This window comes from Lipophrys pholis (assembly GCF_963383615.2).
Source record: "Lipophrys pholis genome assembly, chromosome: 3".
In the NCBI taxonomy this organism is placed as follows: domain Eukaryota; kingdom Metazoa; phylum Chordata; class Actinopteri; order Blenniiformes; family Blenniidae; genus Lipophrys; species Lipophrys pholis.
The window spans coordinates 433578-460099 of NC_137627.1; the positions used below are offsets into that span (position 1 = coordinate 433578).

The 26522-nt window shown below is 48.4% G+C and overlaps 1 protein-coding gene across 1 annotated transcript in view; it reads left to right on the forward strand.

Annotated features, from left to right (window-relative positions):
• Nucleotides 1-26522, forward strand: part of phldb1b (pleckstrin homology-like domain, family B, member 1b) — a gene marked incomplete at its 5' end in the record, with an annotated part of 92083 nt that overhangs the window by 32295 nt on the left and 33266 nt on the right. Inside the window, 3 exon segments of the mRNA XM_080459672.1 lie at nucleotides 3543-5044; nucleotides 23145-23465; nucleotides 25548-25694. Coding sequence (XP_080315798.1) covers nucleotides 3543-5044; nucleotides 23145-23465; nucleotides 25548-25694 — 1970 coding nt within the window.

Here is a 26522-nt window from a genome sequence, read left to right on the forward strand (position 1 = left end):
TGCTCAATTTACGAATTCACACCCATTTGGAGTTTCCATGCAAGATACTCCTCCATCTGGGCTCCCCACCCTCCCACCCACCCACCCACCTCCCGTATATCACAGTGGAATGGCTGGATTTAGTTCTGAGCTTCATGTAAACAGACGATTCATTACATTACCCATCGATCATTGGTTTCATGTATTCATGAAACATAACTCTAGGAAGACTACGGTGCATCACTGACACTTATGGTCATTTCCTGCTTTTATTTCCTGCTGCTCTGCTCTTTGGCTTTGGCCGCTGGAGTCGGGCTCCGTTTGGTGTTTGGTGATGTTACATGGTGAAAGAAGCCATCACATTGTTCCTGCTCAGCCTGAAGCTTTCTCCGTGTTTTTATCCTTCACACGTGTATCTCAGTGAGTTTGGTCTTGGTTCCTTAAAGAGAAACATCTGAACCCTTTAATGATCGTGAACCAGGTTGAGGATGTGGCGGTGAACAAACGAGGATTACAGACTTCTTGCTGATGACCGTGTAATCTTTGAAGTTTGTCGTGCTTCTTGATGAGTCTTTTAAATTTCTCAGGCAGGTCTCTGCTGTTTTCTTTGGAAAAAAGAAAGAAGGAACAACCAGAAATGTTCTCCCAGGGGAGGCCAACCAGTCAGAGACCAAGAGCCACGAAAGTGACGGTGGTACGACAGAGAGCCACATCATACAGATGTGGGCTTACAAACAACAGTCGGCAACACGTGGATCTACAGCCGGAATAACTGCTTTAGATTTTTTTTACATGTGAATATTATAATTTGTTGTCTGGTTAATTAATAAATACACCAATGCAGCATGTTCTTATTTATTTATTTGACTAAAAACCAGTGTGGTCTGACGCCCCAGCAAACAACCAAACCTGCTGCTGAGACAGTGACTCACTGTGACTGGTCGAATACCTGAAGAGGGCAAGACTGATGGAAATGTTTGATTTCCTAGGGAAACCTGAGGGAGAAGGGTTGTTAGTGACTCAGGGTTGCTTGCAGGGTTTCTGTGGGGGTCTGGTGATAGCCAGTCTTTTTGACCACTCACTGGCTGCAGTGGGGTGGAAGATGGAACGACTCTCATTTGGTTGCCCAGAAAATGATTTGTTTGTTTTGTCTCATGTAAAACTGACTCCTAATTACAGAGACGTAGAACAACAACAAGCCATAAAAGCCACTGCTGTGACTCTTTAAAGCAGCTGTAAATCTCTCAATAGTCCACATCACCGCGAACAGGAAGACGTTTGTGAAGCTCACTGGAACACACAGAAAGAGCGGCGGAAAAACTTCACATTAAAAGCATTGGTAACAGTGTGAGGATTTGTATGGCTCACTGATTGAGAAATCTCAACGTTAACTCTTGTAAATATGTGCTAATAGTCTTAAATGTAAGTGCGCGGGTATTGATTGGTAGTTTCGTCTCTATGATGTTCCGTTTGTAATCTTGTTGGCGTTTTATTGTGAATGTTCAAAGCGGAAATGGTGTGTGTTTATTTCCGGTAACTCGATCGCCTCGGTGCGGAGCTCAGCAGCGGCTCCCAGCAGCTCTCCTCGCCCCCCTCTCCCTCCTCCAGTCCCGGCTGGAGCCTCCCCTCGGCTCGGTGTGTACGTGGGGCCGGGCGCGGCACGGTGCCCGGAGGATGTGTGTCACATAGCGGGGTGAGCCGCGCTGACACCGGCCGGGGTGAACAGTTTTCACCCAGTCATGTGAGTAAAAGCCTCCCGTTTCTAATGCCCGAGCTGGGGGCGAGAGAAGCGGCAGGAGCCGGTCACACGCCGAACTCCATAGACAGACTGCCGGTTTTAACGCGTCGTGCTCGGATCAACCGGTGTACACACATCGCTCGTCAATATTACACACTCGAGTATATTCATGTCACTTTCTGTGTATATGCGGCTCATATCCTGTCAAGAAACCTGTAATCATCCTGGAAATACAGTGTTTTATTTCCTCATCATAACGTGTGCTCCTGAGCGTAATATCAGTGATTTTTAACTATTTATATCTATTTCTAGTCCCGTTTGATGCCGAATCACAGACATGCATGTCTGTGTTGAATTGTCACAAGTCGTCTGGTGTCAGAAGCTCAGCTTTCCTCGCTGACGATAAATGGAGGATTTATCGGTAGACTTTGGCACGGCGCTGTGGAGGCGATGGTCCGGAGCCTATGACATCATTGCATTGGGCTTTCCCTCAGCAAACGCCCCCCCCCCCCCCCCAAAAAAAATCTTGCTCATGACAATCAAACGTGTGTTTGTGAGGCGACACGGATGAGGCTGTGAGATTGTGATGGAGCTGTCCTGAAGGCTGGAGGACAGCAGGCAGGGCTGCTTCCATCGCAGCCCCAACTGCTAATGCATTATTTGTGATTTGTGAAGCCCCCTCTTATTTTAGAGCCTCTTTTCACCCCCCCCCCCCCCCCAAAGCTGACACATCTCTGACATCATCCATGAAAAACGGACTCTTCCATTTCATTCGATTTTGCTCTGCTTCCTGTCATTTCCATGTCATGTTACATCACCGCTGAGTGTGACAGCTCGGTTTATTACCTCTCTGTTTGAACACTCCACTCCTCCACGCTGCGATCCGCCTCATGTGTTTCCCATTTCAAATGACAACAAGTTGCTTTAAACCAATTTCACTGGGCGTTAATAAAACCTGATCCCTGCCTGCCAGCCATGCTGTTGAGTCTCCCGTGTGGCCATACGATTCTCTTCCAATAATCTGCCACGCTGACATTAGAGAGGGGCGGTTCAGATTAGATTACCCGACCCGGGTCCCTGCGTCACTTTCGGGCTGAAGTAACTGGGTTATGTAGGCACATTGTCTCCTGATCCACAGCACTGGTCTGTCTGCCCGCCCGGCTCATCTCCTCATCGGTGCCCCCCCTCCCCCGGTGCCCAGGACTCGGCTTTCTGCCCCCCCAGCCTGGATTCAACACAGCATGTTGACATAACATTGGAGATGGAGTGGTTGACCCTGTCAGGGCCGGTACACACCAACAGAGCTCCGAACCATGAAGACAAAACGTTTTCAGAACGACTCCCAAGGTGGAAACTTTTGAAAACACTTTGGGTTCATAAACGAGAGAAAGCAACACTTTGTGAAAACTCTGGGTGGAACTTTAGCTTGTAGAAGATCTGTGCATGCGGGAAACGCTGGTTCTGCACATACGCCAGAACATGGACAATAACAAGGTTTGCCTCCAGAGTATCATGACTTCCTGTCCATGTTGTCCTGGACTTGGTAGTTTTATGGTTGAGAGTCTGTCCATAGGTTTCCTCACCATTGTTGCCTGTTCACATGCGTGTGGTTTCATTCCAGAAATAACTCAAAGCACCAACTCCTTGACTGACATGCAAACTACATTTATTTCGGTGTTTCTACTGTTTATGTGTAAATTGACTTTGTTTGCAGAATGTTGTTGTGTAGCCGAGGCAGGACTCCACCTGTCCTCTGTCAGAGGTCACAGTTTCATGTGTTGTTTGGAACCTCCTGACACTTGTTTCCTGTCTTCTCCCCATTTAGACTCTGAGAGTTTGGTCAATGGGAATCATCCGGCCAGAACAGCCCAGTGTCCCCCCGCCCCTGGAGAGAGAGTCCAGTCTGAGCACAGTGCTATTGTCAGCTCTATTGAGAAGGACCTCCAGGAGATTATGGACTCTCTAGTCATGGAAGACCCCCAGCCTTCATCCTCGGATCCAAAAAAGCCTCTGGGAGGCCAAAATGTCACCCACTCACCATTGTCACCGATGGTCAATGGAGGGGGACGGTACCTGTTGTCTCCTCCCACCAGCCCGGGGGCCATGTCCGTTGGGTCAAGCTACGAGAACACGTCCCCCCCTTTCTCCCCACTTTCCTCCCCCTCGGTGGCCAGCAGTGGAAGCTTTACCAGCCCGTCTCCAAGTGGACCCCAGGATCAGAGTTCTTCTCTGCCACCAGTGCCTGTACGCTCCTCTAGCTACAACTTCACCGCCCAGCCTCCACCGGTGCCCCAGCCACGGACCATCCTGCCTAACTTCAGCAGCAGTGGGGCGGGACAGAAGGTTCAGGAGAGTCCCAGGCTGCAGAGGAAGGTCTTAATGGAGGCTCCTCCGAGCCCCAAGCCCAGTCGTAGAGGACTCGGCCAAGATGGGTCTGAAAGCCCTCGACAGACTCCCCCTCTCTCCTCTAGCGAGTCTCTCAGTAGTAGAACTAATGTGCCAAGTAGCCCCAGGCTCACCCCCAAGTTCCCCACCTGTCCATCCCCGTCTCCTTCCAGTCCCAGGACCAAGACTGCCACGGTGCTCCAGGAAAGACCTGCCAGCCCCTTCAGAGAGCAGGCCAGTCTAGCTGATCGCTCCCTTACCTCGAGCCCCTCCAGGCACCTTTCCCAACCCAGCCGAGCCTTCCAGCCCCCTCTCGACCCCATCGTCCACATAATCCAAGGATCGCCGCTGCAGCAGCACCCGCGATCGCTGCAGCCCCCCGAAAGCCCCCGCATGGTGCGGAGGAACATGGAGCTGAATGGCTGCGGCTCGGTGGCCAGCAGTATGAGGGAGCTGCCCCCTCTGAGTCCCTCCATGTCTCGGAGAGGCATTCCAGTTCTACCAGGAGCTTTACCAGGGACCCTCCCCACGCTAAGGACTCCAGACAGCCCCTCAGGTCTGACTAAGCTTGTTCCCGAGAGCCCCAGACTTCGGCGCAGGACGGGATCCTCATCGGAGGAACCCACGTGCAGCAGAGGGATGCGAGCTCGCAGTCCGTCACCGACCTCCATGATGATGGAGGGTAATGGTGGGGGGTCGGGCGTACGGAAGGCCAGCTTTGGGAATTCCTTGTCGCCTGCTTACAGCCTGGGCTCCCTGCCGGGCTCGTCTCCGGTAGCGAGTCCCAGGACCCACAGGAAGATGTCTTCAGGACGGCCTCACCCCGGGATGAGGGAGAGGAAGAACAGCATCACGGAGATCAGCGACAACGAGGACGAGCTGCTGGAGTACCACCGACGACAAAGAGAAGAGAGACTTCGGGAGCAGGAGATGGAGAGACTGGTAAGTCAGGACCACATGTCCACAACAAACTAGGGACCCATAGAGGACTACGGCCTGGAAATAATTCCATTTATTTACTGAGAATCCGTCATACACTCACTGTGTCCAGTCGGAAATCAGTATTTGGAAAGAATATAAAATATTGGTGAGACAGACCTAGTATTAGTTTGCTGTCAGGGTCGTGACCTTCCTGAAGACTGGGACAAACCACCAGACCCCCACAGATCCACCGACTGCTCTGGGGCCGTCTGTATGTTCTCTGAGAACTCTTCACTTCCCGGCTGACGATTACAGAACAAGTAGAGTTTGAAAGGTGGAATTCTTTCTAAACAAAGGGGAGAGTTTAGATTATCTGAGAATTGTGACCCAACTGGGTCTAGTTAGTTTTTAAATAGTACAATGTTTGTAGAGACAAACCCAAAACCTTATTTACCTCGTGTCTCAACGAATTTCCAAAACTAATAAAGAAGTGACAGACTGATTTATTCTTATTCAGTTTTTAAACCAAGAGAAAGTTCTACATCTGTTTTAATTGATCATATGAATTATTTTAATGACAGAAGCTGCTAAATGCTAAATGTACTTCACTTCTACTGCTCCTTTCAGCCGGGACAGCAGCGCCGCAGCTTTACAGGCTTCATCACATTCACACATTCACACATTCACACATCATTAGAGGCTGCGGCGCTGCAGGGCGCTCTCACTCCACTGGGAGCAGTTTGGGCTTCAGTGTCTTGCCCAAGGACACTTTGGCATGCAGGCAGGTGGAGATGGGAATCGAACCGGCAATATTCCTATTGGGAGACGAGCGCTCCGCCAATCGAGTCCTGCCGCCCGCAAAGAATCCAAAGGATGTGTGTTTCCTCCACAGAACATTTCTGTACGATTTGATGAATTTAAACCTGAAAGTTACTTCAGTTCTTTTGAGACGTTGTTTAAAAGGAGTCATGTGACTGGTGGTCGGTTGGTCGAAGCTCCAGCAGGGTTAGATGGTTGGATCAGAAGATCCATCAGATCTAGTGAGCTGCAGGGTTTTGACCTCCTGGAGGAAGGCAGAGATGACCGGACCTCCAGGACTCTTGGTGAAAGGAGGATGAGGAGGAGCAGCATGACCCGGTCCGTCTTTGGGCTGAACTCTGCCGCTGCCGTGCGGTCTGAGGCCTGGCAACCACGTTGTTTGTTGTTTCCCAAACAAGGCGGGAAGCGGGGGGCGGAGGACATCTTGAACTTGTCTGAATGAGCCAGTGCAGACAAGAGTCCGTTACAAGAGCCTTTCTGTGCGAGAAGGCGTTTGTCCGCCCTGCTCACAATTACAGAGTTTTTCCAAAGTGAGTGCAGCTCAGGCTGACAGGACGTCTCCTCTTCCTCCTCCTCCTCCTCCTCCGAGCTCCGGCTCGTGTTCTGGTGCCTCCTATGGAGGTCCGACAAGAACACAGTGTGTGTATTCAGCCCCTCGTCCTACAGGGACACTGTGTGACACTGAACAGGAACAAACTACTTGTACCAGAACAGGGATGCTCTTATTATGGTATGTCGGCAAGAAAAGCTCATTTCACACGTTATAATGAAGGTAACAATAACCAAGCCCCGCCCACCCAAATGAATGCTGGTTCTCCAGCAAAGACACCAAATATTTTAAATGAAGTGAGTGAAAGTAAAATTAATCTTCTTTCTCCTTTTGGCTGTTTTCAGTCAGTGAGACAGGAAGTCCAGCTAAGCTACGCTAACTACAGTCGCATATTCAACTAACAAGATTACCACTCTGGAACTATGAGGATGAATCCAGCGTTGAACAGAAAATAGACCTTGTTTTTCACAATTATTTACTTTTTTTCCCTCAATTTTAGTTCTGGTCTCTGATTGTTTCTGACCCAAACAAGACAAAAGTTCTGCTCCTGCTAAAAAACACGAATACTATATAAATAGAGTATAAAAGGAGTACAAATTAAAAACAAAAACTATTGTAATTTCTGGACTATTGAGTGCACCTGAATATAAGCCACACCCACCAAATTTAAAAAGAAGAGAAAAAAGAAAGAGGTTGGAGTTACGTGATGCACCTGAACGCATCACCCATGTTTGGGTGATGCGTTCAGGTGCATGAGGTTGGAGTTACGTGATGCACCTGAACGCATCACCCATGTTTGGGTGATGCGTTCAAGTGCATGAGTTGGAGTTACGTGATGCACCTGAACGCATCACCCATGTTTGGACTGCATGAAGCTGGTTAACCTGTAAAAATCCATAAACTGCCCAGTCATGGTTTAAGCTGCAGAGTTCACAGTGTGTGGGGAAAACAGGAGGTGGTTATAGTCTGGAAATTACGGTAGTTCAATAAAGAGTAACACTCAGATTTAATTTGGGAAACTTTGATGTTCCTCCGGCCGTGCTCGTTGGAAACACGCTGTTAAGCATAATGATTCTATCACCAGAGACGTATTTGGCTTCATATGTGAATTTTCAGCTGCTGCTTGATAGTTCAGAGTCACTGAGAGGTTAGAGGTGAAAATAATGTTCCCTCTGTACTGGTTAGAAACCTGTCCTGGAGGGTCCAGAGCAGCTGTGCAGGAGGTTTCTGGTCCCTTCCCCTGTGGATAATAAAGGACTTCTATTAGACTCCAATCAGTCAAACAGTGGAGACGCTGGACGGTCCAGCTCCCAGACACAAAAACAGCAGCAGGGACATCAGGAGACCAGGAGACGAGGTGTCCTCATTCCTCGGCAGGATGTTTGGAGCTGCTCTGTCTCTGGTTAAAGGAGCTGCTCCGTCTCTGGTTGTAGGAGCTGCTCTGTCTCTGGTTGTAGGAGCTGCAGGAGCTGCTCTGTCTCGAGCTGCAGGAGCTGCAGGAGCTGCAGGGCCTGGAATTAGTCCCAGTTGACTCACTGTCATGACAGGATTTTGTTCTTCCTCTTGCCCATGAGCATTTCACAGGCAGCCTGCTGCTCATTCACACAACTGATGACCCAGAAACAAAGTTCTGTGAGAAGCGAGTGTGGAGGGGAACATTAAGCGGCTGACCTGTAGCTCCTCTGCTGGAGCAAGGCAGCGACCCCGCTGCTGGAGCAAGGCAGCAAGGCAGCGACCCCGCTGCTGGAGCAAGGCAGGCTTCGGCTCTTTGACCATCATTTACCCTGAGACGCTGCGATCCGTCCGTGGTGAGGAGCAACTCAGTGGTTAGCCCTCTCACCTCACAGCAAGAAGGGCTAATGGGCCCAGCTAACACGCTACCTGGCTAACACGCCGTCTGGCCAACACGCCGTCTGGCTAACAAGCTAACACGCCGCCTGGCCAACACGCCGCCTGGCCAACACGCCGCCTGGCTAACAAGCCAACACGCCGTCTGGCTAACAAGCTAACACGCCGCCTGGCCAACACGCCGTCTGGCCAACACGCTGTCTGGCTAACAAGCTAACACGCCGCCTGGCCAACACGCCGCCTGGCCAACACGCCGCCTGGCTAACAAGCTAACACGCCGTCTGGCTAACAAGCTAACACACCGTCTGGCCAACACGCCGTCTGGCCAACACGCCGTCTGGCTAACAAGCTAACACGCCGCCTGGCCAACACGCCGTCTGGCCAACACGCTGTCTGGCTAACACGCTGTCTGGCTAACAAGCTAACACGCCGCCTGGCCAACACGCCGTCTGGCCAACACGCCGTCTGGCTAACAAGCTAACACGCCGCCTGGCCAACACGCCGTCTGGCCAACACGCTGTCTGGCTAACAAGCTAACACGCCGCCTGGCCAACACGCCGTCTGGCCAACACGCTGTCTGGCTAACAAGCTAACACGCCGCCTGGCCAACACGCCGTCTGGCCAACACGCTTGGCGGACGTGGCGAGTGGCGGCCTGTGGTTTGATGCTCTGTCCTGGGGAGACCTCAGACCTTCTCTGTCGCTGGTTGGAGCAGCTGCTGGTTGATAAAAGCCATAAAGCTCGTCTCTCCACCCAGAATAGCCGCTAGCGCTCCGTCAGCTGCTATTTTGAGGAGCGTTTACTCTTTGTGAGGAAGTCCTGCTGGAGTTGCAGCGTCAGAGGAAGAGAAGAAAGTTTATCCTCTGCTTGTCCTGCGGAGAAGGAAGTCACCACTGATTGCTGGCGGCGGTCCATAAAGGTCTGATTGCTTAATGCGTGGATCATAAAGGTCTCAGAGGGACTCCTCTCGCTGGGTTTCTCTGGTGACGCACCTCATATTGAAATAAGATGTTCACAGGCTCATGTTCAGAGAAGCTTCATCACGTCTTTCTGTTTCAATCAATTCTTTTTATAACCGTTTTACTCTCATGATATCGATGGTTTGAGGCGTCACAAATCGGCTTGTTTGGACTTTGCTTCCTGTGAAGAGTTCAAGTATTTACAGTCTTTATGAGATTGCCAGGTTACATCTACAATATGAACACTCCCAGAGGTTTCCTCTTTCTTTTTGCATCTTCTATCAATCCCAGAGTAGAAACAGCCTCTTCCCCTCAGTTCCTCCAACACAAATCAGCGAACTGTTATTTTACTGCACCATATCAGGGAAGCATGTAGAGAAATATTCAACTGTAACCAGATGTTTAATTCTTCCTCTAAGGATTAATAAAGTATTTCTATGACTGTGGGACACTGAACCAGAACACCTGTAGGCCACTTCTCATATCTTCGTCTATAAAAATGTCCAACGGTCAAAATCCGTCGGATTACAGTTCCAAATAATGGCTTACAATCCAAGATCCAACAAGGAAACAGGAATAAAAGGGCGGCGAGCGGTAAGACCATCCAGTCGGTGACTTTTTATCTTTGCCAAAGACAAATCTCTTCCTTGCCCGTCTGAAGGAAAGCTGCAGTAATCCAGTCCTTTGATACGACACCAGCAAAACACGCCACATGTGGATTCCCTCGACTGAACAGAAGAGTGAGATTTAGAAGAAAGCACATCACTTCACTTCGCCTTTATTCTCCCTCTCAATTTTCGATCGATTGTCAAACAACAGGCCTTGATTTTGGGGCTTTTCAATGGAAAATGTGGAGAGACTCGTCTGCTGCAGTGCTGTTTGGTGTCCTCTACACTAGAGGGCGCCATCCTACTGCACAGCCCACAGTGGAGACCACCTCTGTTTGGACCGAACCAAACTGCAGTCAGTGGCTGAAAAACACATCTCAAATGTGCTCCTTTCCAAATCGAAGGTAAAAAGGTTCTTTTGAAGAGTTTTCAGCTGCTTGTGTTCAAATCCACATATTTCTCTTATATAAGTGTGGATGGAAAATGTTAGTGCACATTCCCGCTTCACTTTCAGACTCGAGCAGCAGAATGAATTGATGTTTTACTTTCCTTTAGGCTGTTTTAGTCTTTCACGCTTTTAATGCACAAAGACTGTTCAGTCCTGATGGTGGGAGGCAAAATAAACCCCAATTCATTTCTTTATAATTCAGGCAGGAAGGAGTATTTTACTCTTTGACATCCCGTCACTGCATACATGCACCAGTTTGAGTTCATTTTCTATTAACAATAGTTACACACACACACACACACACACACACACACACACACACACACACACACACACACACACACACACACACACACACACACACACACACACACACACACACACACACACACACACACACACGTTCTTTCATCACACTGATCTGTTAAAGTGTCCTGGGTTAACCTCCAGGAGTCTCTCATTGAGAGATATTTACTTCCACTGTACATGACTTAACTCTTTCCTCATAACACCAACCAGTATCTTGGTAAAGTTCCTTTATACTTGAGGTTTCATACCCTGCGTTTATTTCTTCAGTATTTTTGTCCATGTCCTGGAAGCTTGTGGATACAGACCAACAGAGCAGTACCACCAGTGACCATGGGGGGGCAGGCAGCATTACAGATCTGTGATGGTGCAAACCCAGTGTGTAACTAAGCCTTTAGTTTATGTTCACTGTGATTCATAGGCTGTAAATGTGAAAGAGCAGTGCCGTCAGTGACAATCATCACAATAATTCTTATTATGGCCACAAATAGAGAAATGACAGCTGGAGCAGATTTGGGGTAAGAGAAAGAATCCCCCTACGTTTCTCACTTCTGGTCACGTGACAGCGATGGCCGACGCCACTGAAAATGCCTCCCTAGATGGAACTTTTTGAAAATGCTACGACTCCGTCGTCATGTATTCGGGGGAAAAAACTACTTTTTGAAAAGCTGGGCTCCATTTTCATGCAGATGGTGGAAACACTGCTAATGTGCAGGAGTAAATAGTTCCTCTGCACATGCTCAGTAGATGTTTGCCTCCAGACTGTCCTGACTCCTCGTCCATCTTCTCCTGGGACTTGGTGGGTTTATACTTGAGAATTTACCTTGGTCATCTGTCTGTTCGAATGTCTGTGTACTCCGTTGTTAATATTTCTACCACACATGGTTTTCAGCCATCTTTGCACTTCCTGTTTAGTTTTAAAACATTGTTGTGTAAATGGGCCTTCTAGTCTGGATAATACGGTAATCCTGTGTGATTGCCTTCTTAATTGAAATGTAAACTTGGAGCTCGCGCTGTAAATGAATCCAACTGTTTAGAGGCAGTTTGTATTTGATCCCTCTTGATGTTCAAAGCACTTCTTGTGTTCCATTATTCAGCAGTCAAATTGGGAATAATTACAAGAAGTTAAAGTTTGAGCGAGAGCGTCGAGAGCGTCGAGAGCGTCGAGAGCGTCGAGAGCGTCGAGAGCGTCGAGAGCGTCGAGAGCGTCGAGAGCTGGACTTCAAAGCTTCGTTCCTCCTGGTCTGGATTGAACTGTTAGGAGTGAAGGGCCTCAGTGTGAAGAAGCTGCTCTGCTGCTGCTCTGCTGCTGCTGCTCTGCTGCTGCTGCTCTGCTGCTCCTGCTCTGCTGCTCCTGCTCTGCTGCTGCTCTGCTGCTGATCTGCTGCTCTGCTCTGCTGCTGCTGCTCTGCTCCTGCTGCTGCTCTGCTGCTGCTCTGCTCTGCTGCTGCTCTGCTGCTCTGCTCTGCTGCTCTGCTCTGCTGCTGCTCTTCTGCTGCTCCTGCTCTACTGCTCTGCTGCTGCTCTGCTGCTGCTCCCAGACTATCTTTATATAGGTTCTGATGTGCTCTGGGTTTGGGTTGGGTGATACCTGCAGTGTGAGGAGGCCTGGTGAGTTCATGTTGTTACAAGTGGAGCTTTCTGAGCTTCGCTCTGCTTCCATGAGCTGAGCTGGAGAAATATTCTGATGTTTTGGGGAATAATATCATTCTGTTAGTCGCTGTGTGCAAATCTGTTCTGTCGTAAAGTAGAGAAGAGACATTACTGCTATACTGGATAGACAGTAAAGTACTTCTAAGTAATCCCAAAGACCTACACAGGGGAAGGTGACGTTTCTAAGGTAATAGATTAAAGAAGTGACTGAAAAGTAAAAAGGATGTTTACAGCAGAAACTTCACTTCCTACTTGGTTAACATGATTAGGTCTGGGTACCTTTTACATTTGAACCGATACCCAGTACCTGGGAATCGGTACCAGTACTCAACAGTACCAATACCTTTGTGTGTATGAAGTAATACATGGGAATTTGTGTAAAATTAAAATCTCAGTATTTTTTGGTTAAACATTTATTTCTCAATATATAAACTTTAACAAATATATGGAATCAACATTGAACTATATTTAAACATCGCAGTTTATTCACACATTTCTTCAACATGTAAACCCTGAACTACAAGTACGCAGTGTTTTCTCTTAATAACGCAGCTCCTCCCCCCCCATCAGTACTCAGTAGTACCAACAGAATTCAGTAGTGAGTTCAGTACCCATCCCTCAGCACGAGGGACTTTGTTACGCAGCATATTAGCTGAGCGACTCCTTCAAGTTTTACGCTTTCTTTCATTTTTCATATAAAAATCAAACATTTTCATTTTTCTAGTCCAAGACTGAATAAAAACCCTTATTTCCCAACATACGTGGGCGATATGAAGGGTTTCTACTCTTTCTGGAAGTTAGAGGTGGGAGTCTCTGGAACCACAGTCAGAGACGAATTAGCTTGTTCAGCGCTCTTTACGCCAAGTTAACATTAGCTACTGATCGTAATGGTTTTCTGAGAGGAACGAGTCATAATGAGGTGGAAGCAGGCTGAGGCAGAGGCGGGTTGCTGGTTCAACACTTCCAACGTGGAGCAGACGTGTTGATAATGACGGAGTCTGGATTGGCACAGTCACGTTAGCGCAGCGCAGCAGCGCGGCGTAGCAGCGCGGCGCGGCGCGAGCCGCTGCTTTCCAGCTCCAGTGTGTCAATACCAAGACAATCTGAGACAAAGGCCCTTTAGTGGTTTATTGTAATGAGGGATTGTTGCTTTGCTGCGCCGTCCTTCAGTTTGACAGCCGGGCTGCTCTCTGCTGTTTACTTTGGCTGCTGCGTCCCCCCCCCCCCCCTCCCTCATCCCCCCCCCCCCCCCGGCTGAGCAGCCTCACATGGTTATACAGTACAATGTCTGACTTCACAACCCAGCAGCTGCTGTTGGAGTTTGGTTTTCTCTCCCTCTTCGTGAGGATATTGATATTTAATCTCATAATTTCTTGTGCGTAGCAAATTGTTTAACTTCACAGAGCTGATGTAACCGGCTGCTCATCTTGCGCTCTGGGTTTTATCTCCATCCTGTAACAATAATCGAACCGTAAGCCTGCTGATTATCCCCACGAGTGTCAGGAGAATGTGAAAAGAAGCCGCCTTTAGTCACTGCGTTCAGCCTTTGATGCTGCCGCCGTGTGCTGGAAGTGTTTGACGTGGTGACTGGAAGCTGGCCTTCCCTTTGAGAGAAGCCCTCCAGGGTGGGGGGGCTTGGCTGCCGGTCCAAGACGCTTTATTTCTTATTTCTTTTAAGACGCTACCTGCCCCCGCCGGGAGCAGCCGCTCTGCAGCCGCTCTGCAGCCGCTCTGCAGCCGCTCTGCAGCCGCTCTGCAGCCGCTCTGCAGCCGCTCTGCAGCTCCATTTAGGGAGCAGCGCAGGAGGTGTGGTGGCCACCGGAGAGCCTGCGTGGCTGAGATGCTCATGTGTTCCTCAGGGAGCCGACGGAGAACGGGTGGATGAGAACAAACAGGAACGTCTTTGTAAGAATCGTCTGTTTGTTCCTCCTCTGGGACACGATGAACCCTCACAGTCTTATCCTGAATAAGATTTGTTTTGCAGACTCCCGGGTCCCCGTTCCCACCCTCACCAACCCGCAGATGTAAATATAGATCCTGTATATCTTCACATGTGTAGAGAACAAGTCTTTGTTGAAATACTACCAGACGCTGGTGTTTACGCCTGTGAAGCGGAACACAACTGTACACTTGTTAAAAGTAACTGCTCTGATCAAAGGTTTGCATGAGATGTGGGGGCGGAGGACCAACCCCCCCATCCCCCCCCCCCCCCCCCCCCCCACGCCCCCGGGGGAGGAAAAGTAAAGGTCGTGAGAGAAAACAGGAGCCGGGGCTCCCGGGGGAGAGTCACAGGAGCTGTTGACGGCTGGAAGATGAAAATAAAAGCATGAAAGAGCAAAGCGAGAGAAAAATGACGGAGTGAGACGTCGGCGGCGCCGTACAGTACTCTGAAGAATGAAAGAACCCGGGTGTTACTCACCGTGGTGTCATTACTGTATAGCGTGTATGAAACACTGCTGCTCCCAGTGTATTACTACTAAAAGACCTAAGAAGTACCTTAACCCTCCATCATTGAGATACGTGACAGTGTTATTGAAGGTTATTTCTAGGCTCTTTAAAATGAGGGACTTATTAGAACTAGTAGAAATAACAATATTTGTCATATTTAAGCTTTAAAAAGTATTTAAAAAAAATCCAAACCATAAGTACTACCACGTTTATTGTAACACATTCTATTCTATGTATGAGATAAAATACTCAGTAGATTCCTGTAAGATGTTTGGTTCTTGTGGTTTAAGCCTCATTTTGTTTAGTAGTTTGGCTCATCATGTCACTTCTACATCAAAATATACCTGTGCATACCGTTTTGGACCACTTGGTGTCACTATATGACAACAGAATGCTGCTCCAGTAAGAAAAACAACCATAGAGAACGAAGAGGATTTTGACTGAAGCAGCGACGCGGTGAAGCGAACTCACCTGGAGACGTCGACTAGAAACGAGAGGATTTTCCTTCCACATTCAGAGGCGACGCCTCGATGACAGTATCAGTTCTGTACGGTTGGCGTGTACACCGACAGCCAAGGCAGCAAAACTTTGACCTCTTCTCTCTCTCTCTCTTTAATCGTAAGAAAATCCATTGACCTGCCAACTTCCTGTTCCGTCACCTGAACTCAGTCTAACTTGTTCTTCTTGTCTAAAGTGAACGTCTGATTTTAAATGTGTGTGTGTGTGTGTGCATACTTGCTGGAACTTCGATGCCACTTTCATGTCTGTACTTTAAAGTACGGGACTCAGATGTCTGGTTTAATTGGATCCTGAACTGGAGACTCAATCATTAGGCCTTCCTCTCAGAGCACTGATGATGATGATGATGATGATGATGCTGATGAAGATCTTCTTTTCTCGCAGCTTGAAGTAACAACTGTGTTTTAGACCTTTTAGCATCTGTGCAGCAAAATTACTGCAATTTGACTGGTTGACGAGAAACTAATTGCAGCTCAGCGCACATTTTAACCCTTGATTGGCGGCTCCATCCAGCTCCATCCAGCTCCATCCAGCTCCATCCAGCTCCATCCAGCTCCATCCAGCCCCCCCGGCCGGTGGACCAGGGGGGGCCTGAGGAATGTGTGAATGTAAGCTGGTGCTTGGAGAACAATGGGAACTCAGACATTCCTTCACAATCTGCTGTTTGCCTCTCCTGTCTGACTGACTCCCTTTCTGCTAAAACCTCTGGGATTTATACAGGCTGTGTACCAGGCTGTGTACCAGGCTGCGTACCAGGCTGTGTACCAGGCTGCGTACCAGGCTGCGTACCAGGCTGCGTACCAGGCTGTGTACCAGGCTGTGTACCAGGCTGTGTACCAGGCTGTGTGCCAGGCTGCGTACCAGGCTGTGTACCAGGCTGTGTACCAGGCTGCGTACCAGGCTGCGTACCAGGCTGTGTACCAGACTGTGTACCAGGCTGCGTACCAGGCTCCCTACCAGGCTGTGTACCAGGCTGTGTACCAGGCTGTGTACCAGGCTGCGTACCAGGCTGCGTACCAGGCTGCGTACCAGGCTGCGTACCAGGCTGTGTACCAGGCTGTGTACCAGGCTGCGTACCAGGCTGCGTACCAGGCTGCGTACCAGGCTGCATAAAGCAGCTTTGACTACCTATTGTAAAATTTGATAGCTTTTTCTCAGGAACTCTTTTCAATTACCAAAGATTGCCTCAAGACAAAAGGTTATTTCATCATTTTATCACGTTAGCTAATTAGTTTTTCTTTATGTTGTGAGTCAGAGGATGCTGCTAATGAGTCATCAAAGAGTCCCATTAAAGATTACTACATTAAAGATTACTACAGTGTGTAAATGTAGAACTTCCAGGAGAGTTAAAGCGAAGTCAGTGGTGTGTTTGTGGTCATGTGACTCGGCCTCCTGTTATTCGCTCCACCAGCCCCTTTAAATCCTGCAGTACTGATAAGCATTCGCAAATAATAATCAGCTTTAGGGAAAGTTTTATATCAATGAGTTTCAGTTTAGTACTGTACTCCATTACTACCATTTATCTTATATTCAGGTTTGGTTTATAAAGTTTTCTCCTGACGAGCAGCTCCCAACCTTTGTCCAGACGAGCTTGTTATTCTGCTGGTGCGTTGAATTAATGTACTGCAGTTGGACCAGTACAAGTATGAGTACTAAGCTTTAGATATTCGGTGATGATAAGGACCAATATGAGTACTTGTTAAATGCCATTAAGCCTTGATTTATACTCCAGAAGCAAATAATATGTGAAGACTCTGCTTTGCTGATAAAGCTCCAGTGTACTACTGTGGTTATAGTACACAGGGGGCAGTGTGTACTGCGCTGCCATGTGCGTACAGTATCTCTGCATTTCTAGCTGTAATCATTTTTAAAACCTTCAGATGGAAGCATTTGTGAATATTACTAACTGCTGTGACGTACATGATGTGTCCTAAAGACTTTTCTGTTTTTCAGGGAAAGCAAGTATCAGGAAATACTATGGAGATATTGACAACTTGCAAGTAGAGATTGTGGATGATTGTTTACTTTCTGGTGAAACTGTTTGAATTGCAGCAAGTCAAGTAGAATCGCTAATTAAATGTACAAGTTGTACCTAATGAGACGGGTCAGAAGGAGAATTCCTGAAATCAAAAGAACGAGGCCAAGGAAACAAACGAAACACAAAATATACACTGAAATGTAAAGTTCTGCTTCATTCCTGCTCTTATGCAGAAAATGGATATTTGCTCTTTGACCTGCATGAATGTCGGCTTCTTCTTCATTTGACTGTTGATCCATAGAGAAGAGGAAAGTTCTTTTATTTAATAAGAAGGAAGGAAATGAAACCTGGTCCCTCGGCTTGTTCAGCTGGTAGAGCGTCAGACTCTCAGTCTCCAGGTAGAGGGTTCATGTCCCCGTCCAGCTCAGCTGGTAGAGCGTCAGACTCTCAGTCTCAAGGTAGAGGGTTCATGTCCCCGTCCAGCTCAGCTGGTAGAGCGTCAGACTCTCAGTCTCAAGGTAGAGGGTTCATGTCCCCGTCCAGCTCAGCTGGTAGAGCGTCAGACTCTGTCTCCAGGTAGAGGGTTCATGTCCCCCGTCCAGTTCAGCTGGTAGAGCATCAGGCTCTCAGTCTCCAGGTAGAGGGTTCATGTCCCCGTCCAGCTCAGCTGGTAGAGCGTCAGACTCTGTCTCCAGGTAGAGGGTTCATGTCCCCGTCCAGCTCAGCTGGTTGAGCATCAGGCTCTCAGTCTCAAGGTAGAGGGTTCATGTCCCCGTCCAGCTCAGCTGGTAGAGCGTCAGACTCTCAGTCTCAAGGTAGAGGGTTCATGTCCCCGTCCAGCTCAGCTGGTAGAGCGTCAGACTCTGTCTCCAGGTAGAGGGTTCATGTCCCCGTCCAGCTCAGCTGGTAGAGCGTCAGACTCTCAGCCTCAAGGTAGAGGGTTCATGTCCCCCGTCCAGTTCAGCTGGTAGAGCATCAGGCTCTCAGTCTCAAGGTAGAGGGTTCATGTCCCCGTCCAGCTCAGCTGGTAGAGCGTCAGACTCTCAGTCTCAAGGTAGAGGGTTCATGTCCCCGTCCAGCTCAGCTGGTAGAGCGTCAGACTCTGTCTCCAGGTAGAGGGTTCATGTCCCCGTCCAGCTCAGCTGGTAGAGCGTCAGACTCTCAGCCTCAAGGTAGAGGGTTCATGTCCCCCGTCCAGTTCAGCTGGTAGAGCGTCAGACTCTGTCTCCAGGTAGAGGGTTCATGTCCCCGTCCAGCTCAGTAGGTAGAGCATCAGACTCTGTCTCAAGGTAGAGGGTTCATGTCCAACAGTAAGAGGTTGCACTACTGTGGATGCACCCAAAACGTTACGAACGTTTAGAATTTCACTTGAAATCCTTGCTGTGTTCTCCAATCTCAGAGTTGCTGGTTCAAGTCCCAGTGATGTGTGAGAACCTGGACATCTGTATGCAAGTTTAGGAGTTGATGCTGCTTAAGAGGATAAATGTACCACAAGTACCTCATTAAACCCTGTGAGAACAGATTGCTGGGATACCAAAACCTCTTTATTCCAGGTGGGACATGGGGGCTTGGCATGAGGTACCAGGGTGAGGATTAAGACCCAGTCCTGCTAGAGACCTGGAAACCTGTAAACCTGCTGGATTTCTTTCAGCTCCTGTCGTTGAAACAACAACCGCCACCTTTGGCATTAGAATGAACCGCATGAAAAACACAGAAGTGTCTTCACACCGTCTGTCTCCGGACACGTGATCAGAAGCATCATGTCGGCGCAGTTTGTTTCTGTCAGGCGTGGAATTTGATGTTGATTTCCGCTGTGGCCAAACGCATTTGAAGGCTATGACATGTACGCTGGAGCTTCCCACTTCTCCGTCAGACAGGTTTGCTCGCCCCGGGACTGTCTGGCAATCACATGAGACAATTTCAATCAGCGTTCCCGACCAAAACGAGACAGGCGTGAGCGCTCTAATCAGAGTGCACTCATGCTGGAGCAGATGTTGAGTAGGAGGACTCCGGGAGCCGCCTGTCAAAATGTAAAGTTCCACTCTGTTGTAGTGAATGCAAAACAGTTGCCCCAAAGGGTCTTTTACTGCCACCCACTCCGTGAGGGAGCTAAGTGGTCCCAGATTACAGGTTGCAGCTCCTCCTCATGCAGATGCTCCCACAGCTGGGAAGCGTCACCGGACGAGGGAGTGGACGAACCGAGGCGTTTGTCTTCGGCTCGCCAAGTCCTCCTCCGTGACGAGGACGAGTGGCCACGAGTCCCGCCTTCGTTCAAAACCTTCATCGTGTCTACGGCAGTCAGAAATGACTTGTGACATTCCGCGTCAGATTTGTGTGGTCATGCGTTTTCTTTAATGCATTTCCCAGCGTACAGCAACAATATAGAGAAATAATGATGGCAGGTTAGAACTGAATGTATGACAGGAGACGAATTAAAGTGTCAGGGTAAAGCACAACTGGAACTATTGCAGCTGATCTATAAATACTTACCAGACCTTTGAATTCAGAAGTCATGAGAAATGATTTCATTGATTTAGGAGAGGACAGTTCCCTGCGTTCTCTGCCTCCCAGTAGCTGTAAACTCTGAAGAGCCCCCGTTTTAACCCCAGCCAGTAAAACAGTGTCGCTGCTGTCGGACCTCAGACACGCCCGGGGTGCAGCTGAAGGCTCGCCTGCAGACAGGAACACTTATTCAAAGGTCAGAGGTCGCGCAGTGAGCATAGACTACCCCACATAGGGGGGGGTAGTCTGCTGCCACCTCCCTGGGTGACCAGGTCCCTGAGCACGGTGCTAAAAGCTTGTTTCATACATGTTTTTTTATTTCTTATTGTTGTAGCCACCGACCTTTTGGACCTTATAAGACTCAGATAATCTCATCCCGTGTTCAATTCTTCATTCTCTTTGAAGCAACTCCAACTGCATTTTCTCATAATAAACATGTGCTAAGATGAGAAAGGACAGGATGTCAGACAGGACAACATTATTAGTTGCAGCTTCACATTCTGGCAGGAGATCTGTGAGAGACGGAGCTCCACAGAAACAGTTCTAGATGACAGCAATCAGCAACTGAATCTTGGTGTTAGGTCTGCTTTCTGCTTCCATCTCTGCCACCTTCAGATCGTATCAGCTGCTGCTGTGGCAACACCAACCAGCTCCACATCCAGGAAATTGCCCTGAGCCTGGCCTGACTGTATCTGATGCAGACTAGTACTGATATACTGTGTGAGGCTAAAGATCAGGTTCTCATCTAGAAGACATTCCTGGGATTCCTACTAAAACTCTCCGTGCTCCCAAAGGCTGAAAATGGCGTGCGCCCAAAACATTCGGATCAATAAAAAGGTGCGTACGCACATCTGCAGGCACTTTCCTTTTCTAGATCCAGTCCACCTGGAAGGTGACAGTCCAGGCCCCGCCCACTTTCTACCATCAATGGTCAATGCAACGTGCCTCGTCAATATTTTAACATCTCATTCAGCCTGTTGATCGCCGGTATTTGACACTAAATCCTGGAAGAAAAGACGAGGAAAAGGAATTTGACGGAGAGAGAAATAGTCATGAGGAGATGGAGGAGGTCAGGAGATGGAGGAGGTCAGGAGATGGTGGAGGTCAGGAGATGGTGGAGGTCAGGAGATGGAGGAGGTCAGGAGATGGTGGAGGTCAGGAGATGGTGGAGGTCAGGAGATGGTCTTATCTGGTGTCACAGTAGTGGAATCACTAATAAAAGAAAAAACAAGTGATCAGCAGCTCGTCGTCACTGATGAAGAGAGTGAGAGTCTGAGAGAGATCAGTGACTGTAGAGGTGGAGAAGAGTCTGATCTGAAGGTGGAGGTCAGAGGAGAGTGACATCATGGAGGAGAGTGACATTATGGGGGCCAGAGGAGAGTGACATCATGGAGGAGAGTGACATCATGAAGGTCAGAGGAGAGTGACATCATGGAGGAGAGTGACATCATGGAGAAGAGTGACATCATGGGGCCAGAGGAGAGTGACATCATGGAGGAGAGTGACATCATGGAGGAGAGTGACATCATGAAGGTCAGAGGAGAGTGATGTCATGGGGGAGAGTGACATCATGAAGGTCAGAGGAGAGTGACATCATGGGGGAGAGTGACATCATGAAGGTCAGAGGAGAGTGACATCGTGGGGGAGAGTGACATCATGAAGGTCAGAGGAGAGTGACATCATGGAGGAGAGTGACATCATGAAGGTCAGAGGAGAGTGACATCATGGAGGAGAGTGACATCATGGAGGAGAGTGACATCATGGGGGGAGTGACATCATGAAGGTCAGGGGAGAGTGACGTCATGGGGAGAGTGACATCATGGCGGAGAGTGACATCATGGGGGGGTGACATCATGAAGGTCAGAGGAGAGTGACATCATGGGGGAGAGTGACATCATGAAGGTCAGAGGAGAGTGACATCATGGAGGAGAGTGACATCATGGGGGGGTGACATCATGAAGGTCAGAGGAGAGTGACATCATGGGGGAGAGTGACATCATGAAGGTCAGAGGAGAGTGACATCATGGGGGAGAGTGACATCATGAAGGTCAGAGGAGAGTGACATCATGGGGGAGAGTGACATCATGGAGAAGAGTGACATCATGGAGGCCAGAGGAGAGTGACATCATGGGGGAGAGTGACATCATGAAGGTCAGAGGAGAGTGACATCATGGGGGAGAGTGACATCATGGAGGAGAGTGACATCATGGGGGCCAGAGGAGAGTGACATCATGGAGGAGAGTGACATCATGGGGGAGAGTGACATCATGGGGGGGGTGACATCATGAAGGTCAGAGGAGAGTGACATCATGGAGGAGAGTGACATCATGGGGCGGGGTGACATCATGAAGGTCAGAGGAGAGTGACATCATGGGGGAGAGTGACATCATGGAGGAGAGTGACATCATGGAGAAGAGTGACATCATGGGGGCCAGAGGAGAGTGATATCATGGAGGCCAGAGGAGAGTGACATCATGGGGGAGAGTGACATCATGAAGGTCAGAGGAGAGTGACATCATGGGGGAGAGTGACATCATGGGGGCCAGAGGAGAGTGACATCATGGGGGAGAGTGACATCATGGAGGAGAGTGACATCATAGGGGCAGCACCCCAGCCCACCCTGGACCCCAAAACAGCCTCATGGTTGTGACGCCACCGTGTGTCAGTCGTAGAGGAAGGAGACGTTTTGTTTAAGTTTTATCTTTTTATTAAATGTATAAATTAAATATGTGAACAGGGACGGTGAAAAGGCTCCGTGGACTTTGTTTATCCTCAGTCACTAGAGGTGGAGGAGGAGGGTGGAGGTGGAGGGTGGAGATGGAGGGTGGAGGAGGTCGTCTGTCTCCAGCTCCAGAGCGTCCACACTGCAGCTTTACTCACGACTGTCACTGCACTATTTATGTGTTCACTCTGAAATTAGACTGATTGTTACACAACTGGTCACAATTGATAATCAATCAGTTCTGTCCTCTGGATCATTGATAATCAATCAGTTCTGTCCTCTGGATCATTGATAATCAATCAGTTCTATCTGGATCATTTGAAGATGAAAGTTTGACATATGAACATGGTTCTGCTGATTCATCAGTAACGTTCCACTAAAGAAACATCTAGAACTCTGCAGCTCGGCTGTTTATGATCACGTGGATCAATAAGTCTGATATTTGAAGATATTAAATGTTTGAGATAAATCTGGTTCAGTTCTCCACCTCACCATCAGCAGCACCAGGTTCCAAATTGTGCTGCTCCAGGTTCAAAGTTTGTGTACCGGTACCAACATTCTCCCGCAAAGTTTATTTCTATAGATCATAAGCTTTGCATAGGAAGTGGCGTATGCATCTTCCAGGACCTGTTTTGTGCTTCAGCAGCTTTTATAAACGAGGTCCCGGAGCCTCATTACAATTGATATCGATTATCAAAGCAACTTGAGGAACATTTGGAAGTTTGCTTTGTAAATAATCCATGTGGATTTGTCTTCTGCAGGAGAGACAGCGTCTGGAGACCATCCTCAACCTCTGTGCAGAGTACAACAAGGGAGACAGCCCGGGCCCGGACCCCCTGGGGCTGGTGAGGCCCGGCTTCCCCGGAGGTCTGACGGACGGCTCGGGGCGAAGACCCTCCGTGGACAACCTCCTCGGGGGGACGGCGTCCTCGGCCGCCCTGCGCCTGGCGCAGAGGCAGAGGGAGAGCGACGAGGAGAACCTGAAGGAGGAGTGCAGCAGCACGGAGAGCACCCATCAGGAGGTGAGGACGTCCTCGGCTCCCGGCACGGCGGCAGCAGCACTGCTCAATGGAGACCAGCAGGTCAGAGGAAACACTCCTGCACGCTCACCTGCAGCACGCTCACCTGCAGCACGCTCACCTGCAGCACGCCCACCTGCAGCACGCCCACCTGCAGCACGCTCACCTGCAGCACGCCCACCTGCAGCACGCCCACCTGCTCACCTGCAGCACGCTCACCTGCAGCACGCTCACGCTCACCTGCAGCACGCTCACCTGCAGCACGCTCACCTGCAGCACGCTCACCTGCAGCACGCCCACCTGCAGCACGCCCACCTGCAGCACGCCCACCTGCTCACCTGCAGCACGCTCACCTGCAGCACGCTCACCTGCTCACCTGCAGCACGCTCACCTGCAGCACGCTCACCTGCAGCACGCTCACCTGCAGCACGCTCACCTGCTCACCTGCAGCACGCTCACCTGCTCACCTGCAGCACGCTCACCTGCAGCACGCTCACCTGCAGCACGCCCACCTGCAGCACGCTCACCTGCAGCACGCCCACCTGCAGCACGCCCACCTGCTCACCTGCAGCACGCTCACCTGCAGCACGCTCACGCTCACCTGCAGCACGCTCACCTGCAGCACGCTCACCTGCAGCACGCTCACCTGCAGCACGCCCACCTGCAGCACGCCCACCTGCAGCACGCCCACCTGCTCACCTGCAGCACGCTCACCTGCAGCACGCTCACCTGCTCACCTGCAGCACGCTCACCTGCAGCACGCTCACCTGCAGCACGCTCACCTGCTCACCTGCAGCACGCTCACCTGCAGCACGCTCACCTGCTCACCTGCAGCACGCTCACCTGCTCACCTGCAGCACGCTCACCTGCTCACCTGCACACAGGCTTCGTCTCTTCAGTGCTCTACACTCCATTTCTCTGAAACTTCATACATGCGTCCACTTCACCCTCAAACTGAACCTCCTCACTCTTCAGTGAGTGCAGAAAACAGGGATTCCTCAAAAAGGGCCAAAATATTTAATTTCAAACTTTCTACCATCATAGAAAACTGCAAACTGTAGCTGAAGATCTTTATCCTCATTATCAAATTGGAACATTTATAATAAACTAACAAACGTCTTCTTCTCCTTCTGCTACTGCAACTCTTCCATTTGCCTGGTGTGTTTGTGTTCGGAGTGTTTTATAAACGTTAAATTGCACAAGATATATAAAAATAAAAATGTACAAAACTCCCTTGTATATTGACATTAAGTGGCAATATTTTGAGAACTCTACTTTTTCGAGCACGCGATGAAATACATTTTACATTAATACAAGATTTTAAGATGTTAAAAAAAAAACGACTTTAAAACTAATATAAAAAATACAACTGTTATAAATACGTGATAAAAATCAGTTGGAAAGTGTAAAACTGACCAAATTACATTTAAATTAAAACAAAAACAAAAAACTGAGATGAAATTCTGTCGACAAAAAGCTTTAAAAGTACAAAAAACTAAACTGGATTTTACAAAATGTAACAGTTTTGCAAATATTGTGAATCTGAATTATTTGCAGTTTGAACATTTTGTCAGGAAAGTGACGATACTGGATTACTTCTCTCAGTCCCATATCAACATGAAGACGTTTTCTAAGCCCACAATAGTGAAATATGTAAACATTCATTTAGTTTAACACTTTGCAGTACATTTATCATATAAATGTGACATACAAAGGATTCATGCAGACTTTTAAAAAATGTTTTAAGTGACTTAAAACAGCATTAACTCTCAAAATATCTGTTTTATTTTCAATAATAAAAGATCATTATGTTCCTTTTACAAATCTAAACTGGAAGTTTAAAGTTTGGTAGAAGCAGAATGCAAATTTATAACACGGGACTTTTTGTGCACAACAGTCAATTTAAAGATTGTACATGCCAGAGGAGTCAGGAAATAACATTGAATGAAGTATTAAGTATTAAATCAGGAGAAATGGTTTGTGATTGGCCAGAGGAACATGAAGCCCCGCCTCTGGGGCTCTGTGGTCCATGCTGCTTTGCATGACATGTGAGCATCATGCATGTAATGAGAGGTTGAAACTGAAATAACATCTTTAAAACATGAGATTTTATCAGTGTCGGTCATTGTGCCTCCCTCCCTGCAGCATGAGGATTCGTCCAGCTCGGGCAGCGCCGGCCGTCTGGAGCTCAGCTACCTGGAGGACGAGCGGCTCCGTGTTCTGGCTCGCATCGACGAGCTGAAGACTCGCCTGACGGAGCTGGAACAGCAGCTCCAGGAGTCCAAGCAGGAGGTGAGAGCGGCACTGCCAGCCCAGGAGTCATCGTACAAGTCACTGTGGTTGATGGAGAAGTTGCTGTTATCAGTGTACAAGTTACTGTAATCACTGTAGAAGTTACTGTGTAGAAGTAACTGTTATCAGTGTAGAAGTTACTGTGTAGAAGTTACTGTAATCAGTGTACAAGTTACTGTAATCACTGTAGAAGTTACTGTGTAGAAGTAACTGTTATCACTGTAGAAGTTACTGTGTAGAAGTAACTGTTATCAGTGTAGAAGTTACTGTGTAGAAGTTACTGTTATTAGTGTAGAAGTTACTGTAATCAGTGTACAAGTTACTGTAATCAGTGTACAAGTTACTGTGCAGAAGTTACTGTTATCAGTGTAGAAGTTACTGTTATTAGTGTAGAAGTTACTGTGTAGAAGTTACTGTTATCAGTGTACAAGTTACTGTGTAGAAGTTACTGTTATCAGTGTAGAAGTTGCTGTGTAGAACTTACTGTTATCAGTGTACAAGTTACTGTGTAGAAGTTACTGTTATCAGTGTAGAAGTTGCTGTGTAGAACTTACTGTTATCAGTGTACAAGTTACTGTAATCAGTGTACAAGTTACTGTGTAGAAGTAACTGTTATCAGTGTAGAAGTTACTGTTATTAGTGTAGAAGTTACTGTAATCAGTGTACAAGTTACTGTAATCAGTGTACAAGTTACTGTGCAGAAGTTACTGTTATCAGTGTAGAAGTTACTGTAATCAGTGTAGAAGTTACTGTAATCAGTGTACAAGTTACTGTGTAGAAGTTACTGTTATCAGTGTAGAAGTTGCTGTGTAGAAGTTACTGTTATTA